Here is a 22,631-nt window from a genome sequence, read left to right on the forward strand (position 1 = left end):
GCACCAGCGTCTCTACTTTCTTATAAGTTTAAGGAGGTTCAGCATGTCATCGAAGACTCTGACAAATGCCTACAGATGTAACAGAAAGCATTCCCACTGGTTGCATCACGGCCTGGTATAGACGCTGCACAGGAATGCAAGAGGCAACATAGTCGACTCAGCCAGTTCCATCATGGGTATATCTCTCCCCACCATCGAGGACATCTACAAGAGATAATGTCTCAGGAGGATGACATCCATCATCAGGGACCCCCACCATCTGGGCTATGCCCTCTTCTTGATGCTGCCATCAGGCAGGAGGTACAGGAGCCTGAAGACCTACATCTCGAGGTTCAACAACATCTTCATCCCCCCGCCATCAGGTTCTTGAACTGACCTGAAAAACCCTAACACTACCTCAGACTATATTTCTTTTTCATTCTCCCAACCTTGCACTAGTGTCGATATGCTTATTTCAATGTTTATTTTTGCACACATGTAAATTATGTATAATTTATGTTAATTTGAGTTAAGGACTGTAATGCACCATGCTGCTTCTGCAAAAAGCTAATTTTCATGGCATTTATTCCCTGGGTATGTATGCCTATGATAACAATAAACTTAAACTTGAACATGAACTTTACTTGTATATTCCATTCTTGTAAATAAAGAGTAACACACCATTTGTCTTCCGAAATTGTTGACAGAGGTTGTTAGATATTTGGATGTTAAAGGAATAAAGGGATATAGGACTAGTGCACAAAAATGGTGCTGAGGAAATGTTCTTATCGAATGAGGGAGCAGATGGAAAGGGCTGAATGGCCAACTCCTGCTTCTACTTAGGCTTTTACAAATAAAGGTGTACAATCTGTCTAGTAAAAACTGATAGAAAATTTCATGATTCCTTCTTGACATGTGCATAATTTTTATTTCTTGTGTTATTTAATATGTGTCATCTCTCTGTTGTTATCTGCGGTATTATCCTATCTATCCCTTAATTATCCTATTTCCATCCCAACCTACCTTTTTATTGATATATTTTATGCCTTGTTCCATAAAATAACGTCATTGTTGCTCTTGGTCTTTCTAATTTTTTAAAAATCTTGACCTTTCCTAAATCCATCTTTTTTTTCTCATCATAGGTAGGAAGTGCTCTGTCTGTGCACTTTACGTATGCCTCTTTTTTAGCCTCAGTTGGATTCTCGCAAGTGTTTATCTTCTTTCCTTTTAGCAGAATATATTTTTCTTATTGGACACTACCTTAAATGTATCCTATTGTTGTTCTACATTGCTATTTATCAACATTATTGCCCATTTTATCTTCACAAGTTCTGTTGTCAAACCTCAAAATTAGCTTTCCTCCCATCTATTAACCAATTTTTGCAACACCTACATCCTTCTCTTTTATAATCTATTATGCTCGCTATTGCCTATATATTCCCTTGTCTTTACTTATCTGTTTTGTTTAATTTGTGAATTCTCCCTTGTTAGGCTTTTTGCATTGCTTTAAAACAAAGTCAGACACATTGTGGGAAGTCCATTCCTTTATGCCCTTTACCTATCTCTTTATTCCAATTAATATTAGAGTATTTGAAATCTCCCACGATCATTGTTCTGCTTATTTATTTCCCTAATTTAATATTTCTTCCTATTTCCCATTGTAAAGTGATCTGTTGACACTGCTTACCAGTATGATTGATCCTTTATCTTTTATCTCAATCTATATGCATTCTATTTTGTCTGCTTTATAGGTGTCTCCCTTGTTACTACTGCCTTTGTATCCCTAATAAATACCGCAAATCAACCTCCTTCGTTTCCCTCTCCACCCATTCTAAATATATTATACCCTGTGATGTTCAATCCCCCTGTCCTTTTTTTCTAGCCATGTACCGATGATCTCTGTTATGTCTGATTTGACTGAATAATTGATTGTCTCCAGTTTCCATGTCTTATTCTGGACTCTGTCCGTACAGACAGCTTAATTCATTTTGCATAGGATTTCCCTTCACTCTATGGTTAACTACCTTTTTAAACCACTCTTCTACAATTTTATTTACTCTCTTGCCATCAATATCCTCTCTTCCTTTATTCTTTCCTACGTTACATATCCTGTTCTGATTATATTTAGACTCCCTATGTATTTTTTAGATCCCACCCCTCTTTTTAATAGTTTGAGAGACAGGATGTATCCTGGTTCAGGAACAGCTCCTTCCTGTCCCAGAACTGGTGCTGGTGTGCCATGAAAAATAACCACTCTTTCCCACACTTTAATCCTCTTGTTTTATCTGCTTGCTTGCCAATTTGCACAAGATTCAGGTATTAATTCAGGGTTTACCATCATCAAGGTCCTGTGTTTCTAGAACATAATTTCTGATACTCTTCCAGAGGACCTCCACTCTGTTCCTATCTGTATCTTTTGGTCCAACATAGATAATGACAACTGGATTTAATCTCCCCCTTTCCAAAATTCCTCTCCAGCCACCATGAGTAATTCCTTCCCCAGCACTGGATAGGCAACACATGCTTTGGGATTCTTGTTTAAAGAGGGCACTATCTCCAGATAGATCAGTACAGGCAAAAAAACCTAATTGCAAAAACCTTTACATGAAAGAAAATGCCAATTTTGAAGAATTATGGAAAATTAGCCTGTAACTGTCACTTTTAACAGTCTTGATTTAGTTACACCTTGTGGTGTTTGTAAGTTGTTGTATCTTGAGTGTTTTCTTTTAAGTAAGCAAAGCCACCTAATATTTCAGAATGCTAATTAAAACTGTTAAATCCCAGCCCAAACTGAACCAAAAACCAGACAATTTCATGCCCTATTCATGCTACAATCCCCTCTAAAGATTAACCATCAAATAGTACAAGCAAACAAGTAACAAAAACTGAAATATTAACATTTATTATATGAAATTTTAAAAAAAATACAGAATCAACTACATTTCTGATCAAAGTGACAAGTTTGCAAACCTAATAAATTCCATTATTGGTGAAATAAACTAAAATCTTTAGTTTATTTTCTGGCATATATGAAGTTTTAATATTTTATAGCCTGACATTTAATTACTCCAACTTCTTTTGCTGATGTTAAAAGTCTTGCTCTTTGATCATTTCAATGCATATGTATTTTGTATACCAGAAATTTTCAACGTTAATGGATTACAGAGCCCTATGATGTGTTTTTTTAATGTGCAGGAACCTGACAAAAAAGTATCGAGTCTAATCTTAATGGATAACTTTCATTATAGGTGTGTGTTTTAAGGAGACAACATTCCCTCAATATGACCAAGGTCAAACTGAGAAATCATAACATATTTCCTTAAATCACAATGGCAAGTAAACAATGGTTCAAATATATCCAAATTTTTAGATACTAAGTGTTACAACCTTTTGCTGTTCAACAAATACTTGCACCAGTTGCCCATTCTAGAATACCTTAGAACTTGGTTTGGTACAAAATCAAAGAACTGTGACAGTAAATAATGATGCTGCAACCCTAACTGCTATTAAATGACAAGTCAGATCACATTGGAAATAATTGATATGGTGCTAATTGTGACTTTTCATATTTTAGTGATGCTATAAAATGGCATTAAAATAGTGTACAACTTAACATATTGCTATATTTTTTTTATATATGTGCATCTGGGATTTAAGCATTCATAACAGCAATTACAGAGGTAGGACTTGGACTATTGGCAGACTAATTCTTTGAGGCATTAATTTAGAAATTGTTCTTTCTTACAAACTTGAATGCCATGAGAAAGTTTTAAACTAGACTTCATTTTGGGCCAGTTACTTGTCTGAAGTGTCTATATTTTGGATGTTCATGTTACATTCAGAACAACCTATGCAAAGCAGCAGGAAGCAATACTTGTCTCTTTAAAATCCTCAGCAATGCCCATTAATTACAGTAAGCCAAGTTTGTACTCCATCATAAGATGTGGTTCTCCCATTACTTCACTTTGAGCTGGATCTAAAAAGAAAAAAAAATAAATAACAATTTTCACAAAATCTTAACATTGTTATAGAATACAGGAAGACTGCTGGACACTTTACCATAACAATTTACTAAAATATTAAAATTCAGACATCCAATTTACTTCTCTCTCAAGATCTAAATACACTTATATCAATTGGTATGTTTTACTTTTAAAAATAAAGCAAGAAATTTAAACACAAGAATTAGCCTTAAACTTGAGCAGTGGTTTCAGGTTTTTACATGCTGCACAGCTTTGAATTCAGTTCCTCTGTTAAAATGAACAAAAGCAAAAATAATAAAATGATTACCATTTAATATGTCTTCAAATCCAATGCATTCATCATTTCCTTGAAGTGTTTCCAGTGCAATGTTGGAGCTCATGAGGAAAGGCAAACGCTGCACCTAATTTGAAATTTAGCAATAGTTTTTTTTTAATATTCTGATAAATTAGATTATCAGAAATAATACTAAATAATTTGAATTAATCTAATACTTTACTATGCCACTTACAATGGCCTTGAAGTATAGTCAAGTCCTAGTAAATGTAGCAATTCATTTCAAGTTTTGGAACCATTAATTGAAAGGAGTGTATTGACCAGGTTCAGGAGAACATCCTTGTCATTTATCAAGAAATACTTACCACATGCACAAGGTTTAATCTCTTATCTAACAGAAGTTACTTAAAAAGCACAAGATACTCTCAATATTATGTTGGAACGCTGCCATACTCTAAAGAATTGGAATGGAAGTGAAATACTCCTGCTTGTGATGACAGTACTAACCTAGGCTGACATTACACTAAGCCTGTACTAATCGTATTCTATTCTCCCAACATTCCCATCAACTCCTCCCAGATTCTAACACTCACGCATACATTACAGGGTACTTGCAGTGGCCAATTAACCTACCAAACTGCACATCTTTGGGATGTGGGAGTAAACCAGAGCACACAAGGGAAACCCATACTGTCACAGGGAGAGTGTGCAGATTCCACACAGGGACCACTGGAGGTTAGAAATGAATCTGGGTCGCTGAAACCATGAGCAGCAAGCTCTCCCAGCTGCAAGTCCTATTTACAGAATTTCCCATATTTGCTCCAAAACGTATGTGCTTCAAATCTGAATATACAAAATATACTATGTATTCTCAAGACATGCTCTACTTTCATCAACTGCAATTTCAAAAGTTCCAGAAACTAGAGATCCTTATAACTTAAGACATGGAGAGAAACTTATTTTAAGTTGAGTGTATACAAGCCAAGCCATATGATCATTTTGCTTAAAAATGTGGGCAGTTGAAATTTGCAGAGAAATGCTAATTGTAAAAACACATTGGCAGATGATCTCAATATCTATATGCAACTTTGTATACTCAAAACTGCTGCTGAATTTGAACATGTTCACTATAAAACGCTTTCAATGCACACCTTTCAGAAAGTGTACATTAACCACATTGCCACTGAGTTTACATAAATAACAAAACAAAAGAAATGCAATTAGTTTCATTACTTAAACTAACAAAACAAATAGGCTTACCTGTTTTACTGCTTTGTACTCCATTTGTAACTTTAGTGGAGCATATAATCCTTGAATATTTCTCAACATAGCAAAATTCATTTTATTTTGATTGAGCTGAAACTGAATACAGAAAATATTAATTTCTAGAACACTGATGCAAAATGAAATCAATTGATTCATAGTATCCAATTTCCTATTTGTATCCAGTTTAAATAGATATATTTTACAAGATTGCATAATATGTCATCTTTTGCTTATCAGCAGTCTTTTGATAATGTGACTGAATGTGAAAACTTACAGGTAACAGAACTAGATGGCCATTTTGCATTAATAAACTTTGATTATCTAACTATAAGGAAGTATGATCCCATAAGATCCATATGTCCTTTACACCTAAGTAATAAGTGAAAAATCATTGCTTGTGTTTCTTCTCATTGAATTATTCGTCCATTTCTTATGAGTTTCACTTCTAGGTACTTTTCAACATGAATTAGGGCAATAAAAATCCTTCCCCCAAATCCAAAGATGCTGATGCTAAAGCAAGTACCCTAACCATATCCCAACTGAGACCAGCAAACAAAATATAAAGCAATATGTATCTCAGTAAAATTCAAAATTTCCAGGCTTACATTGCTTTCCGAAACTTCCAGGGGATGACTTGGCAAAAGCTCGGACTTCACATTGGAGAATCTTAGAAGACAAGAAAACATGCAATTTATTTAAGAGATTAACAAGTGTAAATCATTTTAAAAGGTCACAGGTTCACTCTTCCCTTGCCCACATGCTTTCTAACCCACTCTCGAAGATATTTATTTCAACTGTCCCAATGTACATTCATTTTTCTCCTTATAAAGTACATTTCCACCTCTTTGTTATAATACAAATCTGCACCTGTCCTCCACTCTTCCTTAGTCAACTATGCCTGTGGTATTAACAAATCTCAGTATCATCTCTCCTATGTCATTTCTATGTCCAAATTATTTATATAAATGAAAAATCATATCCCAATTATAAGTATCCAAGATACCTCACTATTTAAATTCCTCCAGTCTAAAATGATCTACTTGTTTATTCACTTTACAAACCTGGATTCATGTTAGCCTTCTCGCTTCTTTATGGCTTTCAGACAGGACAGCGAACAATGCTATTTGGGATTATTAAGAATTCTTTAAAAAAACTGAACAATGACAAAATTTACCAAACAAAATCACTTTCTCTGTTTGTATCAAAATGGGCCAGTTCTGCTGTAAATATCCATCTCTGATACCAAGCCAGTTTTTCCTCTCCCCACTTACATTGCATTATCTATTGGGCACTTTCTTATTGCTCTGACCTGCGTTTCTCAGCTTTTATATATTTCTTTGTTTTCTTTCTCCATAACAGTTCTCCTAAACTACCAACCAGATAACTTCATCGACCACTGTATCCTTGATGTCACCTTACCAAAGATATTCCATCTCTCTTATTTATATCCTCTGTTACTTAAAAAAAGATTTGTTTTCTCTTTCCCAGTTCTGAGAAAGGGCCTTTATCCCTAAGCAATAACTGTTCCACTGATGCTACCCGGCCTGCTGAGTGTTGCCAGCATTTTCTGTTTTTATTCAGAAAATTTTATTTTAATTACAGAACAATTAATTTATTTACCCTCTTGAACACCACATTTCACAATAGCACTATTGCACTTGGGATACCTTTCAGTGCCCACTCTTTAACAGAATATAGAGTGAGCACTACCTGCCACTGCCTGGCCCAATGCAAAGATGTTACAAAACAAAAGCAGTTTATTTGCCCCATTCTCCTATCCTCAGCAAACCAAAGATTGACAACCAAACTACACATTTAGACAGACTTCAAGAAGAATGAATAATAAATTGTAGGTACAGGCACAAATTTAGTTTCGAATAGCAAAACCAAATAGTGACTGACACTGAAGTATACAAGAATCCCACCGTCAATCTAATCAATAAAATTCAATGCTATATTTATAGGAAAGTTCAGTCTTTCAGCATCTGCAGGAATATTAAAAATATTCTTTTGTGCTTATTGAAAGAAATTCCTGCTTATCCAGACTAAAAATCTGTCCTTGATTAATTTTCAATTGGTCATCATCTCTTTGCCCAGAAGGCAATACATAGCCTTAGCTAGTAAAATATAACCACTGCTTCTTTCATCAATTAAACTGTAAGGAGTTGAAACACAATTAACAATTAATAGTTATACAGACCCTTCATTTAAAAAAAATCATAACACATACAAAGGCAATTCAGCCAACTGAGTCTATGCTGGTTCTCAAAGTAATGCCATTTTCACATAACCCATTCTCTCACACATGCCCATCAACTCTACCCTGACATTCCTACCACCACTTACATGAGGGGCAATCTAAAGTAGTCAATTAATCTGCCAATCAGCAAGTCTTTGGGATGTGTTAGGAAACTGGGGCAGCCAGGGAAGCCCATAGTCATGTGGAGAATGTGCGAACTCCATACAGGCAATATTGGAGGTCAAAATCAAACCTAAGCTGCTGGAGCTGTAAGACAGTAGCACTACCTGTTGCACCACTGTGCAGCCCTGGTAGTTCAGGAGCAGACTTCTCACCTGCAGTGTGGGAGACCTGGATTTGATTCCCACTCAGTGCAGTTCTCTGCATGAATTCATTCACATTGCGTGACATAGTGGAGTAGCATGTAATACTGCTGCCCTGTAGCCCCAGCGACCCAGGTTCAACCCCTGATGCAGCTAAATACTGACTGTGGGCACTGCAGTTCTAGAACAAAATGCTGGCCTTAAAAGGAATGCAGTGAGACGTGCCACAGTAATGTGGGGGGGTGGCAGGCAAAGGGAGAACAAATGATGAGAACAATTTGTATAAATGTATAAATGTTTCTTTCATTATCTTGAGCATTGAAATTAGGTAGATCAGTCAGAACAACAAATAGCCCACACCTATTTCTTTATCTCGTAAAGTGCAAGAACAAACTTATTCGAGAAACAATTCAGCTATGCCAAAAATTTAAAACCTGCAATTGTAATTGACCTACTTCATTTCCAGCCCATCACCAGGTAACATAGGAAGACATTGGTAGACATTGGCTGCAACAGGAACGGCTGATTAATTTTCCAAAATAACTTGTATTGTTTATTTTCCGCAGAACTGATATTTTTGGCTCCATGACCAGGAAACTCAAGATACTGAAATATTACGGTTCTTAAAATAACATGGTGATTTCACATTAAAAAAAACAAGCTACTTCCTGCTCTGTACAAAATGAAGCGCACTTCTTTAAAAGAAAATTTGTTATGTACTTGGCCTAAATACAAAGATCACCAAGGTATGAGTTACAAAATCAAGAATGACTTCATAAGCTCTTTAATGATTAGTGTATTGTATTCATTATACAAATAGATTTTTCTAACTACTAAGAAATTTACAAAATGTTACCAAAAACGAGGGAACTAGAACTAATTTTTCACCAATGCTGTATATAAAGTAACAGGTGTAAATGGCTCCAAATGAAGGCTTTTGAATTTTGCATCCTAAGCAGACAATGGGATTAGTACTACTGATATGAAGAACAAATACACATCACCTGTTTGAAGACAAAATAGACTGCAGATGCTGGAATCAAGAAAAATAAACAAAGCCCTGGAAGAACTCAACAAGTCAAGCAGCATTTGTGGAAGCAAAAGATGCAAGTTGTTGTTTTGGATAGAGACCCTGCATCGGGACTGAGGGGAAACAGGAAAGACTGGCAGTTTATAACAGTATGTAGGAGGGTGGGATAGAGGCTGGAAGGTAATAGATGGAACCAGATTGGAAGGGGATGATGGGCAGATGGAACCAGGTGGGAGAAGGGTATGGGAGGGATGAACAAAGGGAAATGAAAACTATGAGGACAGGCAAGTGTGTAGTAGGAGAGCACTGGGGGCTGTGGGTTACCCGAACCTGGAAAATTCAATATTCATACCATTGGGTTGTAAGCTACCCAAGCAGAATATGAGATGCTGTTCTTCCAAACTGTGTTTGGCCTCTCAGTAGCAATGGAGATGGCTGAGGACAGTTAGGTCAGTGTGGGAGCAGGGAGGAGAGTTAAAATGGCATGCAACTGGAAGCTCGAGGTGGACATTGTAGACAGAGTACAGGTGTTCTACGAAACAATCACCTAGTGTATGCTTGGTTTCACCAATGTGGAGGAGGTCATAGCACAGGTGCTGAATGCAGATGACCAGGTTGGAAGTAGTACAGGTGAACCTCTGCCTCACCTGCATGGTGGTAAGGGGGGGAGGTCTCTGGATCGTGGTGAAGGGGGAGGTGAAGGGACAGATATTACCCTCCGTCAGTTGCAGTTGAAAGTGCCAGGTGATGGGGTGGGGAGAGATGAGCAGACCAGGGAGTCATGAAGAGAGCAATCCCCGCAAAAAGCAGACAGGGGTGGGGGAGAGAGGGGAAGGTGTGATTGGTGGTGAGGTTGCATTGGAGCTGGTGGAAATGGAAGAGGATGATGTGTTGGATGCTGAGGCTGGTCGGGTGGAAGGGGAGGACTGGGGAACTCTACTGCTGTTTGGCCATGGGGGGTGGGGGTCAGAGCATACGTACGGAAAATGGAGATAATATGAGTGAGGGCTCCATCAACTATGGCAAAGGAAAGAGGAGGACATTTCAGTAGCTCTAGAGCAGAAGACCTCATCTTGAGAACAGATGCAGCATAGACAGAGAAATTGAGAAAAAGTGATGGCATCCTCACAGGAAGCAGAGTGGGAGGAGGTATAGTTGAGATAGCTGTGGGAGTCGCTGGGTTTATAGAAGATGTTAGTGGCATGTCTATCTCCTGAGGGAGAGCCAAAAAAGGAAGTGTCAAAGATAGTCCTGATTAACTTGAGGGCAGGGTGGAAGTCGATAGCGAAGGTGATGAAATTGATTAGCTTCGCACAAATGCAAGAGGCAGCACTGCTGCAGTCATCAATGTAACAGAGAAAGAGCTGGTGGGGGAACAGTGCGTGAGTGTGCCGGAGAAAGCTTGGAACAAGGACTGTTCTGTGCAGCTTACAAAAGACAGGTATAGCTAGGGCCCACGCAACTGTCCAACTCAATTCCTTGTGGGACAAATAAGAAACCGATAAACCTAAAAACTCAGCAAGACCTTGGTTCCCATCAACATCTTGGCTGTGACACCAAAGATGTGCTTCAGAATTTACTACATCTGTTACAACAGCTTTGTCTACAGTATTGACATATACAATGTGGAAAATTGCCCAGTTACTATCTGAAGTGTCCCTTGTTTTCTTCACTTTAGTTCCAGCCAATTACTAGCCTATCAGGATAGTGCTAGTCAACAGCATTAACAGTGCAACCAATTCACTATCCAGAATATTCAGATCTCATATTCATTGCAGCTTTCATTCATAGCTTGCTATCTTCTTTCAAAATTAGTGGGCTAGCAAGGGGAGCCACTCTTAATTTAAAGCATGATATGACAGAATATGGGAATGTTAAGAGAATGATTGCCTGGATGTGTGATGTAATACTCTAAAATGCTTACCATCACCAGGACAAAACAGTTCACTTGACTAACACTTATTCATTACCTCCTTAACAATTGGACCAACCTATCATCATTTTTTCATTACTAATGTGTTAAAATCTTGGAACTTTCTACATAACAGCATCTAGAGAGCATGGACTACAGTGGTTCAAAAAGCTTGATGCCACTAGGAATAGGCAATAACCTCCCCCACCTCCATTCCTAACAGATCCGTTGCAACACTTAAGTAATAACAATACTCTTTGTTAAATATTACATAAATCAAATCTCAATTGCTCTCCGTCAAATACAAAATACTCCCTCAAAATCTGATCCCACTGTTGAAAATATTGTATGACAATGCACAAGATCAAAATTGTATAAATGCAGATGACTAATAAAATACCTTTCAAACTACAGCACTCAAGCTTCAAAACCATTCTAAGGTACAGAAACCAATGTCTTCATCAGTTTAAACATTTCATAAACTAAGTCAATTAAACCCATGAACTCTACGCATCGTGCAGACTTTGACCCCAGAGTCACATAATCGAAGTCAGCGAAGAGTGAAGACCATGAAAGCAAACAACAGTGGTATCAACTTGCACAAAAACCCGTCTCGATAGCTGATGAATAGGATATCTTCCCACTTGCTTATCTTTCACGAATTCTTAAGTATGTGGCACCATAATTTTGAACAACCTCTGTACCATTCAACAATAGTTCTGAAAATGAAAACATACAAGATATACAATACATACCCTCCACGCATGGTATCATGCACGCCATAGGGTCCTGCATGAATGCCAAATTCTGCAATAGGAACACTGTCCTTCAGTTGGGATTTAAGTCCTCTGGTATTCTGTGACAAACAATATGACAACAGTCTCAAAAGTAGCCTCTTATTGCTTGCATAATATAGTTTTCAAACAGGAACAGTTTAACATTATGCAACTTAAAACAGTTGAATAATTCAGTGAAGGGCTCATTCAGTTATAAACTTGTATGACGTTTCTGACCTTGGGGCATAAACAGATGAAATACAGTGCCTGGCACCCCAAGTGCAGTAAGCAGCACCAACACTAATTAGCACAGCGTAAACTATATTCCAGTTATTCATCTCCCAACATACAGAATGTTGAAGGTGATATTAATTCCACAGTAGATCAGGCAACAACACTGAACAGGAAAGCCACATGTAGTGTCAAATCAGGTTATGTTAGCTTGCACAGATATATAATTGATTATTGCATCTGTGTTATTGTAATTGATGCTGGATGCCAGCGATATTTCTCTAGAGAAAAAGCTCAAAAAATACAAAGGGTGGTGAATCTCTGGAATTCTCTGCCCTGACTGCGGAGGCTAAATCATTGAGGGTATTTAAAGAGAAAGTAGATAATTTTTTTGAAAGATTAGGGAACTGAGGGCTATAGGAAACAGGCACTGAACTGGAGATGAGGCTTGGGGCAGAACAGCCTCGATCATATTCAATGGCAGGACAGGCTTCAGGGGCTGAGTGGCCTACTACCACTCCTATGTTCTTACGTTCTAATAGAGTAGTGCTATCTTCTGAATTCACTGCCATAGTTCCCTCCTCCTCAAATTTTAAAATGTCCAGATTTTGCTCTCCATTTTCCATAACACTTCTGCAGCCAGTAATCCTTTCAACCATGTCTTCACCTTTGATGATGTAGTCACAATTAAAATCATCACTGTCACTCTGACCACCCCCAATTCATTCCTTATTTCCACTGCCTTAAATCCAAAGGATGAAAAATATGAATGTATATGATAGACAACTGGATTAACCAGTCATCTCCAAATTAAGGTTTGGTCACATAAAGCATGATTCAATCCTGCTCTTATATGTCAAATTTGCCATTCCAAGAGTTCAAAGATAATCTCTGCCTTCTTTCTTCAAATGCAATATTAAATCTCTTTCCCAATTTGAATCTCTAACAAGTGTCCCTAAGATTATCTTCCTTCTTTAGCCCTAATGCAAAACATAAATCTAGTTTCCTCTCTTGTTCTGTGAGCTCATCTTGTTCACCATATACTCCCTCAACCCCATCTCCACCAATACACCTCTATCATCGCCCATCTAAATGGGACCACATTTACCTGATTGTTTTCTTATGTGTCCAATATGGCCTGAAAAATCATCTGCAGTGGCTTCCCTTCTCAAGCCTGTACTATTACCGTTGGTGTCCCCCAAGCATTTATACTTAATAACATATTTATCATCCATATCACTCAAAATCCCCTCAATTTCCTCATGCTTTCCTAACACATAGCTCTACCTCATTGTCAGTCTTGACCTCTATTTTGTGACACTGACTTTCCAACATCTGGTATTGCAGAGTATCAGCAGAAATGTTGGGAAGACTGAAGTTCCTACAACACTCTGCTAAATGGTCATCACTTTCTTTTCTTCCACTTCTTTCAATCTAATGTACTGCAATCAGTGTTCGTGATGTGATCTCGACAGTGGAGAAACCAATGTAGAAGAAACTACATCTCAGAGCATCTGTGCTCAGTCCGCAGGAGCAATCTGGAGCTTCCAGTTGCCTGCCACTTTAATTCTCCATATCGTTCCCACTTTGACCCACCCATGTTCTGTGAAGCTTGAGGAATAGCACATCATCTTCTGTCTGGACATATTACAGTCTGCTGGTCTCAATATTATACTGAACAACTTCAAGTAACTTGCTTTCACTGTTTGTATCAAAATTGGCTGGTTCTGCTGTAGGTCATCCATCTATAATATTTTCTTTCTTTGTCTGTGTTCTCTCCAATAACTCTCATTAATCTATCAACCAGATAATTTCATCAACAGCTTATAACTATGGCTATCATCCTCTAAGAGATATTCTCCTATACAGCCCTCCACTTCAGCAACCAAAATTAGCTTGTTTTCTCTATCCCAGTTCCGATGACAGGCCTTTGACCTGAAACGTTAACTCCGTTTCTCTTTCCACTGACGCTACCTGACCTGCTGAGTATTTCTATTTATGTTTCAGGTCCTCAGCATCTGCAGTTTTTTTTAAAATTTCCACCTTCTAAACATTACTCATCTCCATGCCAGTCTCTAACTTGTCTGCTGCTGAAATCCTCTTCCATGCCTTTCTAAACTAAAGCCATTAAAAACTCTGATATCAATATCTTAACTTGAATCAAGTCCTGTTCACCCATCACACAAGCTCCTCATCTTATACTGTCTAGTACATAATGCCTCAGTTTTAAAATTCTCACTGTTGTTTTCAAATCCTTCACAGTCTCAACACTACCCTTGGTTGCCTGTGGCCCATGGGATATCTCTGCTGCTCCATTTCTGGTCTCTTGCTCACCTCTAAATATAATCTTTACGCCAATTCAGGTGCCAAGAACTCAAATGCTGGAATTCCCTCTTTAAAACTCACCACCTCACTACTTCTCTTTCCACCTTTAAGATACTCCTTAGAACATAGAACAGTACAGCATAAGAACAGACCCTTTGGTCCACCATGTCTGTGCTGACCATGAGGCCAATCTAACTAATCTCATCTACCTGCACACAGTTTGTATCCCTCTATTCCCTACTTGTTCTTGTGTCTGATTAAATGTCTCTTAAATATTGATAAGATGTGCTTCAACCACCCACCCTGGCAGCATGTTCCAGACACCTTCCACTTTCTGTTTAAAAAACATTCCTCGCAGATTTCCTTTAAACTTTCCTCCTCTCACCTTAAAACTATGCCCTCTAGTACTTGACATTTCTACCCTGGGAAAAAGATTCTATCTACCCTATCTATGCCTCTCATAATTTAATATACTTCTATCACATCGCTCCTCAGCCTCCGATGCTCCAGCGAAAACAATCCAAGTTTGTCCAACCTCTCCTTTTAGCTTATACACTCCAATCCAGGCAACATCTTAAGTGAACCTCTTTTGCACCATCTGCAAAGCCTCCAAATCCTTCCTACAGTGTGATGACCAGAACTGCACATAATACTCCAAAGGGCCAAGTGAAGTTTTATACAGCTGCAACATGACTTGCCAACTTTTAAACTCAATGCCCTGACCAATGAAGGCAAGCATGCCATATATCTTTTTTACCACCCTATCCACATGCGTTACTTGAAATCTACTTGTTTGACAAAGCTTTTATTGATCTGTCTGATTAGTAGAATTGCAGATGACATAAAGATTGGTGGAGTTGTTGACAGTGTGGAGGGAATCTTAGGCTACAGGGCGATATCAATGTGTAGGTGAAATGGGCTGAGAAATGGCAGATGGAGTTAATCCAGATAAGTATAAGGTGATGCATTTTTGGGGGTACTAATGGCTAGGACATACACCATGAATGACAAGTCCATTGAGGAATCTTGGTGTGCAAGTCCAAAGATCCTTAAAGGTGGCAACAGAGGTGGGTAACATGGTTAAGAATGTATATGTTGCAGCAGTGAATACAAGAGCATGGAGGTTTTGCTCCAATTTTATAAAACACTGGTCAGACCTCAGCTGGAATACTGCATATTGTTCTAGTCATCACGCTGTAGGGAGGATGCGATAGTGCTGGAGAGGGTGCAGAGGAGGTAATATCTGTCCCTTCACCTCCCTTTTCACCACCAGGATGTTGCCTGGGATGGGGTGTTTTAGTCACATGGGGAGACTGGATAGGCCTTGTCTGTTTTCCTGGAGCAGAGGAGGTTAAGAGGGAACATCATTGAGGTATATAAAATTATTAGCATAGATAGGATAGACTGCAGGAAGCTTTTTCCCTTGTCAAAGGGAATAAAACTACTAAAGGGTATAGAGTTAGGGAAAGGGGTAAGAAGTTTAGAGGGGATTTAAGAGGGAGCTTTTTCACCCAAGAGAGTGGTGGAAGCAGAGTTGCTAACAGCACTTAAGTGTTGTTTAGATGAGCACTTGAATTACCACGGCATTGAAGGCTACAAGCCAACTGCTGGAAGATGGGATTAATACGAATGGGTGCTCACTGGCCAGCGTGGATGTGGGGGCCCAAATGGCCAGTTTCCTTGCAGCATGACTCTATGAATATTTCAAGTGCTTGGTTGTTAAATGAAGCTCCTCATAAAATGTTTCCCATTGTGTGTAGGTGAGTGGTAGAATTTGGGGGGAGTGAATCAGAATGTAGGGAGAATAAAATGGGATTAATGTAGGGTGTGTAAATGGGTGCTTGATGCTCAGGGCAAACTCCCTGGAAGAGCCTGTTTCCGCTTCGTATGACTCTACCACATTTCTGTATTTCTCTCAACTCTACATAGCACTTACTCCTCCATTTCTCCTCCAAAAAAAACCCAGAATATGTTTTAAACAGATTAATTGATCAATTCCTCATCGCTCTATGTTTCTTTCTTTGAACCAATTGACATTTCAGAAGTAGATTTGAGTGTAAAATCTCTTAGCCTTCCGCAAGTCCTGGTGGGCAACATCTGAAAGTAAATTTTCTCATTTCATCATTATGTAGTTATAAATCCAAGGGAACTTTGGGCTGTCTCGCAACCTTTCCGAAAGGACAGAAGTACCATAAGAGCGGAAATATAATGAAGTAAAATATACAGAGTACGATGTTATTTACTTTAATGCACCGGTTAATATAAACGCAGCCGAGTCTCTGATCAAGGCTTTTTCGGAGGCGCTCTGACGATTCTAGAAATGATGCACTGAATCAAGACTGTCAGAGAAATCCCTCCCAGCTTCAGCCCGGAACTCTGGAGTTTTTCAAGGGGTCACGAACACCTTGTCTCCGTGGGACTCCGTGCCTGCTGAGGGTTGGTGCCCGGGGTACCGGAACACGGCGCCAAGATAAAGCCCAGGCCCAGAGCCTGCATCCGGCTCGGTGACTAATCAGAATGAAAAGCAACATGTAACCCACGTAACACCAGGCGCCGGCTCTTCCGCCAGCTGCGGAGGATTTCCCACGCCCACCCCAGTACCGGATTGTACAGCCCGATCCGACCTGACCTAGGTCAAATCGCCCCCCAAATTTCAGCCTCACCATTTCGAGCGCCTGCTTTTCCTGCCGCGCCGCCGCCGCTTCGCTTCGCGCTCGGCCACGACTTCCGGCCTCGTGAGCGCGCCTGGCGTGACTTCCGGCTCGCCGACGGCTGGACCTTCACTGGAGGAGCAGAGGGGGAGCATTAGCTTTCTCTTCACCGTCTAAGCTTTCAAGGAAAGACAAGTTAGGATATTTCAAAAAGAAATTATGCGTCTGCATCTCAGACCACTCATGCCTGCAGGTACAGCAAGTAATTAGGAGGGCAAATGGAATATGCTACAACCGTGCAGGGTATTCGGAGGGCAGCAAACCTGGAGTATTGGGTACAGTTTTGGTCACCTAATTTAAGGAGGGATTTACTCATATCGTAGGCAGTTCAGAGAAGGTTCGACAACTTCATTCTGGGGACTGGAAAAACTGAGGAAAATAAAAAAAATAACTGCAGTTGAAATAAAACACAAGGTGTAGAAAGCACTCAGCAGGTCAGGCAGCCTCTGTGGAAAGAGAAGCAGTTAATGTTTCAGGTCCCAGACCCTTCGTCAGGAAAAAGGCCTCAACCTGACCTGCTGAGTGTTTCCTGTAGCGGTTAGTGTGACGCTATTACAGCGCCAGCGACCCAGGTTCAATTCCAGCCACTGTTTGTAAGGAGTTTGTACGTTCTCCCCGTGTCTGCATAGGTTTCCTCTGGGTGCTCCGGTTTTCCTCCCACATTCCAAAGACTTACGGGTTAGGAAGTTGTGGGCATACTATGTTGGTGCCAGAAGCATGGCGACACTTGCGGGCTGCCCCCAGAACATTCTACACAAAAGATGCATTTCACTGTGTGTTTTGACGTACATGTGACTAATAAAGAAATCTTATCTTACCTTAAGGGGGATAAATCATCTGGTCTAGATCTTGGATTGTTAAGGGAAACAAGGGTGGAAATATGAGGGTGTTAACCATAATTTTCCAAATATTAGCAGATGCAAGGGTGGTGCCTGAGATATGGAGCACAACAAATGTTATACTCTATTCAAAAAAGTCTGTAAGGATTTACAGTAACGACAGGTCAGTCAGTTTAACCTCAGTGGTGGGGAAACTTTGAAAAACAATAATTAGCGATGACAGTCACTTGGAGAAGTGTGGATTGATTGTGGAAGACGAGCAAAGATGTATTAAAACTAATATATTTAATTAGTCCAATATGGTTTGATTAACTGAGTATTGGTGAGAGCAATGCAATTTACATCATGCATGAAGTCTTTCGAAGCGCATTTGATAAAGTATTGGATAATGGGCTCAGCGCAGGATTGGATCCCACAGAATAAAAGGGGCATTAAAAGCATAAATAGAAAATTGGTTAACAAGCAGTAAACATAGCATAGTAGTAAACAGTAGTTTTTCAAAATGGAGTGAAGTGCTCAGGTTTCAGTGCCAGAACCAGTGCTTTCCTTAGTGTATATTAATGGCTTAGACTTGGGTATACATGGCACAATTTCCAAACCTGCAGTTGATAGAAAACTTTGAAGTGCAGTGAACCATGTATAGGCAAGCTGGTGAAATGGGTGGGCACATGGCTGATGCAATGTAACACAGAAAAATGCAAAAAGTTTAACACTTAGGTAGGAAGGATGAGGATAGGTGATATAAGTTGTAAAAAGGATATAGGAACAGAGAAATTTGAGTATATGTGCACAAATGATTGAAAGTGTAGAAGCAGGTTGAGAATCTGGTGAAAAAGCATATGAGATACTGGGTTTATAAATTGAGGCATGGAGTACAAGAGCAAGAAATTCATGATGTGCCTTTGTAAAACACTTGTACGGTATTAATTGGTGTATTGTGTTCAGTTCCAGATGTCACACCTTGGGTAAGATGTGAAGGCCTTTGAGAGGGTGCAGGAGATATTTATTAGAATGATTCCAGGGATGAGGAGCTTCAGTTATGTAGAAAAATAGGAATAGCAGGGATTGTTTTGCTTGGAATGGAGGCAGTTGAGGGGGCATCTGATCAAGGTAATTAAAGCCATGTTGGGTCTAGACAGACTAGATGGAAAGAAACTGTTCCCATTAGCAAAAGGATTAAGAGTTACGGGACACAGAGGATTAAAGTCAAAGTAGAGTTCATTGTCATATGCACAAGTACATATATAAAAGGTGCAATGAAAAACTTATTTGTAGCAGCATTAAAAATAACTTAAGGAGAAATTATTAAGTGGTTAGATCCTGGATTTACGGCTAGTGCAGTGGAGGAGGCAAATTCAGTCGTTGACTTCAAATTAGTCCAGACAAGTACTTGAAAGGAAAAATGTTTCAAGGCTATGGTGAAAAGACAGAATAGTGGGATTTGTTCGATTGCTCTTGCTTAGGTCCGACACAGACTCTGGCCTCCCAGTGCTGCCAACTTTCTGTTACATGCATTTGTACAGCACTTCAACATGGTAAAGTAGCCTAAGGAGATATAGAAGAGAATAATCAGTCAAAAATTGACACCATGCCAAAGAAGATAACTTTAGGACAAATGATCAAAAACTTCATCAAAGGTGTAGGATTTAACTGCATCTTGGAGGACCAGCAAAGTGTTCAGACACACGGAGCTATTAAAAGGGAATCACTCGTGCACAATCCATTGCACTTTCTGCTGTGTGGTTATAGCATTAAGAGCTAAACATACCATTTTATATATTTGCGTATTGGATGTATGGAGATCTTTTTTTACTGCCCATTGAAGGGGTTGAGGGGAAAAATGGTCAAGGAAAAAAATCAGGTAAAACTATCGTGTATATTTATTATACAGTTAATGTTCGAAATATTTGCAAAAAAAATTTTGTGATGAATTTCTCAGGGTGTTATCCTGATATTCCACTGTAACTTCGTGGAAGACCTATGGAAAAAAATATAGAAATGGTGCAAAAAGCATTTACAGTGTTCTGGAATTTTTTGGTGACTTTTTTTGTTGCAGATGATCACTAAATTTGTATTGTTAATCTGCAAATGTTCACCCGAGGAGTCGGATGTAAATTTAGCAGGACAGATAAAGATTTTTAAAAAATGTATAGGATACCAACCTTTTCGTTGAAAGCCACATTTCCAACCAAAATGGAAAATCTTAATGATGCTGGTGCTATATGTTAAGTACATGCCCTTTGCACAGCTTGGAGACACAAATCCTAGAAACCAAAATTAATTGCTTCAATTTAGTAGCCATGAAAGATTCCCTCCCACTGAGTTCAGTTCACCCAATGCATCTTCCTCCATCAGGGCAGGTGCTACTAAATGCCCTTATTCAGTTTCATGTAATGAAACATACATATAATGAATTTCATTATATGTATCATGTGTTCCTTTGTATTTCTTGGCCGCCCCCTGTTTTTTCCAGATTAAGTTCCATTGCCTACATTTATCCCAGTCCATTGATACTTTCCTGCAGCATAGAAGTTTCTTCCTTACCATCAATGATATGGCCAGGCTTGTCTCATCAGCATACTTCAGAATCGCTGCCCCTATGTTTAAGCTCAAGTCACAAGTAAATGAAAAGCAATGGACCTGATGTTGACTGAGTCCTGCAGGACCACAGCTAGTCACTAACACTCACATTGATAATCACCCTTTCCTTTCTTCCACTGATTCAATTTTCAATCCAATCCTCTTGCTTAAATCCAGATCTTGAGCTCTTCCATTTGATGATATTTCCTGAATAGGTGATTGTCCAGGAAGCGGGAAGTATCCTGGATATCCCACAAGGCATAGGATATTCGTTCAATTGGATTAAGGAGTCCTGCCATGCCTCTTTTTACTAAAATAAGATCTAAAAATCCAACAAGCAGGAAAAAAACAGCTGTGATACAATCAATAAGCTTCCTGTTGACAACCGATGTCATTCTTTGTTCCTTTTGTTCTCAACATTACAATCTTGCTTCTTGCTGCTGCTACACTCAGGTAAGTCTGTTTGAATCACTGAATGGTGTCTCATTTCCTCTCTACACTGAATTCCCCCACTAACCATATTTCCAGGTTTCACACTTCATTCAAGTTGTACATTATTCAATTTGCAGTTTCCATCCACACTTCACTCACCAATTCTGACACTGAAATGATTCCCAAGATCATGCTTAATTCAAGTTGCAATCCATCCCAATTGCATGCTATATGACCACACATCTGCATAGCTGTCATCTGTAAAATATAGGAAAAATGGAAATACAGCAAGAGGTTCAAGTTCAGCTCATCGGAACCTTATGCAATAAAGTTTTATTGTGGAGTAATTTTCCAGTTTTCTTACATCAAGTTCTAGCAAAGCACATAATTGCAGTCAATGGGAACAATCTTACCAACCTGATATTCTTCTTCATAGTCCCTTAGGGTTAAGAATGACTTGCTTCCATTCAGTTCTGTAGGTGCTGAGATGGCTGAAGAGTCTGTGAGGTTTGCAGACTCTACCACAGGTGGGCTAGATGATGCTTGAGGACAGGTGAAATTATAGTTAAGAAAGTTTGTGCTCTTCCTGTTGTTTCAGGATGGAATCTGTGAGATTTAAGCTGCTCTGTGTCTTCCTGATTTGAATGGCCAGAAACTAGGTATTCCCATAAATTGGGAGGATACTACATTTTTCAAGGAGACTTTAAGGATATTCTTGAAGCATTCTCTCTGTCCTCTAAATCTTTGCCTGTGATGGAGCTCAGAGTAGAGTGCATGTTGTTGAAGTCTGGTATCAGGCATGTGGATGATGTGGCCTTCGCACTGAAGCTGGCTGAGTATGATCAGAACCTCTGCTGGGGATGTTGACCTGGGAGGCAATAAACCAAGAAATGCTTGATGCATGTAAGAATGGAACAGCAGTTGTCATGGGGGACTTTAACTTCCACATAGTTTGGGCAAATCAGGTTGGTCGAGGCAGTCTTCAGGAGGACTTCATAGAATGCATCCGTGATAGTTTTCTTGAACAGCATGTCAGTGAACCTACAAGGGAAAATGCTATCTTAGATCTGGTAAAATTAACAATCTTGTAGTTAAGGATCCTCTTGAAAAGAGTGATCACAGCATGATTGAGTTTCTCATACAAATGGAGGGTGCAATAGTTCAATCTAAAACCAGTGTATTATGCCTAAACAAGGGAGACCACAATGGGATGAGGAAGGAATTGGCTAGAATAGACTGGAAACACAGGCTATATGGTGGGACAGTTGAGGAACAGTGGAAGACTTCCAAAGAGATTTTTCTCAGTGCTCAACAAAAGTATATTCCAGTTAAAAGCAAGGACAGTAAGGGTGGGGAGAGTCAGCCATGGATAACTAAGGAAATAAAAGAAGGCATCAAGCTAAAAGCTCATGCATACAAAGTTGCCAAGACTAGTGGGAAACTGAAAGATTTGGAAAACTTTAAAAAGCAACAAAGAGCCACTAAGGAAGCAATAAGGAAAGGGAAGATAGATTATGAATGTAAACTAGCACAAAATATAAAAACAGATAATAAAAGTTTATATAATTATATAAAGTGAAAAGGGATGGCTAAAGTGAATGTAGGTCCCTTGGAAGATGAGAAGGGGGAATTAATATTGGGTAATGTGGAAATGGCCGAAGCCTTGAATGACTCTTTTGTGTTGATCTTCACGGTGGAGGACACGTCCAACATGCCAAAGAGAGATGTTAT

At 39.1% G+C, this 22,631-nt stretch overlaps 1 protein-coding gene across 1 annotated transcript; it reads right to left on the reverse strand.

Annotated features, from left to right (window-relative positions):
* Positions 1-2,865: 2,865 nt before the first annotated feature.
* On the reverse strand, positions 2,866-17,138 carry pomp (proteasome maturation protein). The gene is made up of 6 exons (XM_052026115.1): positions 17,002-17,138; positions 11,762-11,862; positions 6,108-6,168; positions 5,497-5,598; positions 4,270-4,363; positions 2,866-3,955 (listed from the first exon to the last, which is right to left on the reverse strand). Exons 1-6 carry the CDS (start codon positions 17,002-17,004, stop codon positions 3,888-3,890), a joined length of 429 nt encoding a protein of 142 aa, XP_051882075.1. The 5' UTR covers positions 17,005-17,138; the 3' UTR covers positions 2,866-3,887.
* Positions 17,139-22,631: the final 5,493 nt, after the last annotated feature.

The sequence above is a fragment of the Pristis pectinata genome, chromosome 11 (assembly GCF_009764475.1).
Source record: "Pristis pectinata isolate sPriPec2 chromosome 11, sPriPec2.1.pri, whole genome shotgun sequence".
NCBI lineage: Eukaryota > Metazoa > Chordata > Chondrichthyes > Rhinopristiformes > Pristidae > Pristis > Pristis pectinata.

Excerpts from the sequence above, each read along its gene's own strand:
- pomp (XM_052026115.1), bottom strand. Across the intron at positions 6,169-11,761 it reads CATGATACCATGCGTGGAGG|ATTCTCCAATGTGAAGTCCG; the intron begins GTATGTATTGTA and ends TTGTCTTCTAAG. Across the intron at positions 5,599-6,107 it reads TGGAAGTTTCGGAAAGCAAT|TTTCAGCTCAATCAAAATAA; the intron begins GTAAGCCTGGAA and ends TTCTGTATTCAG.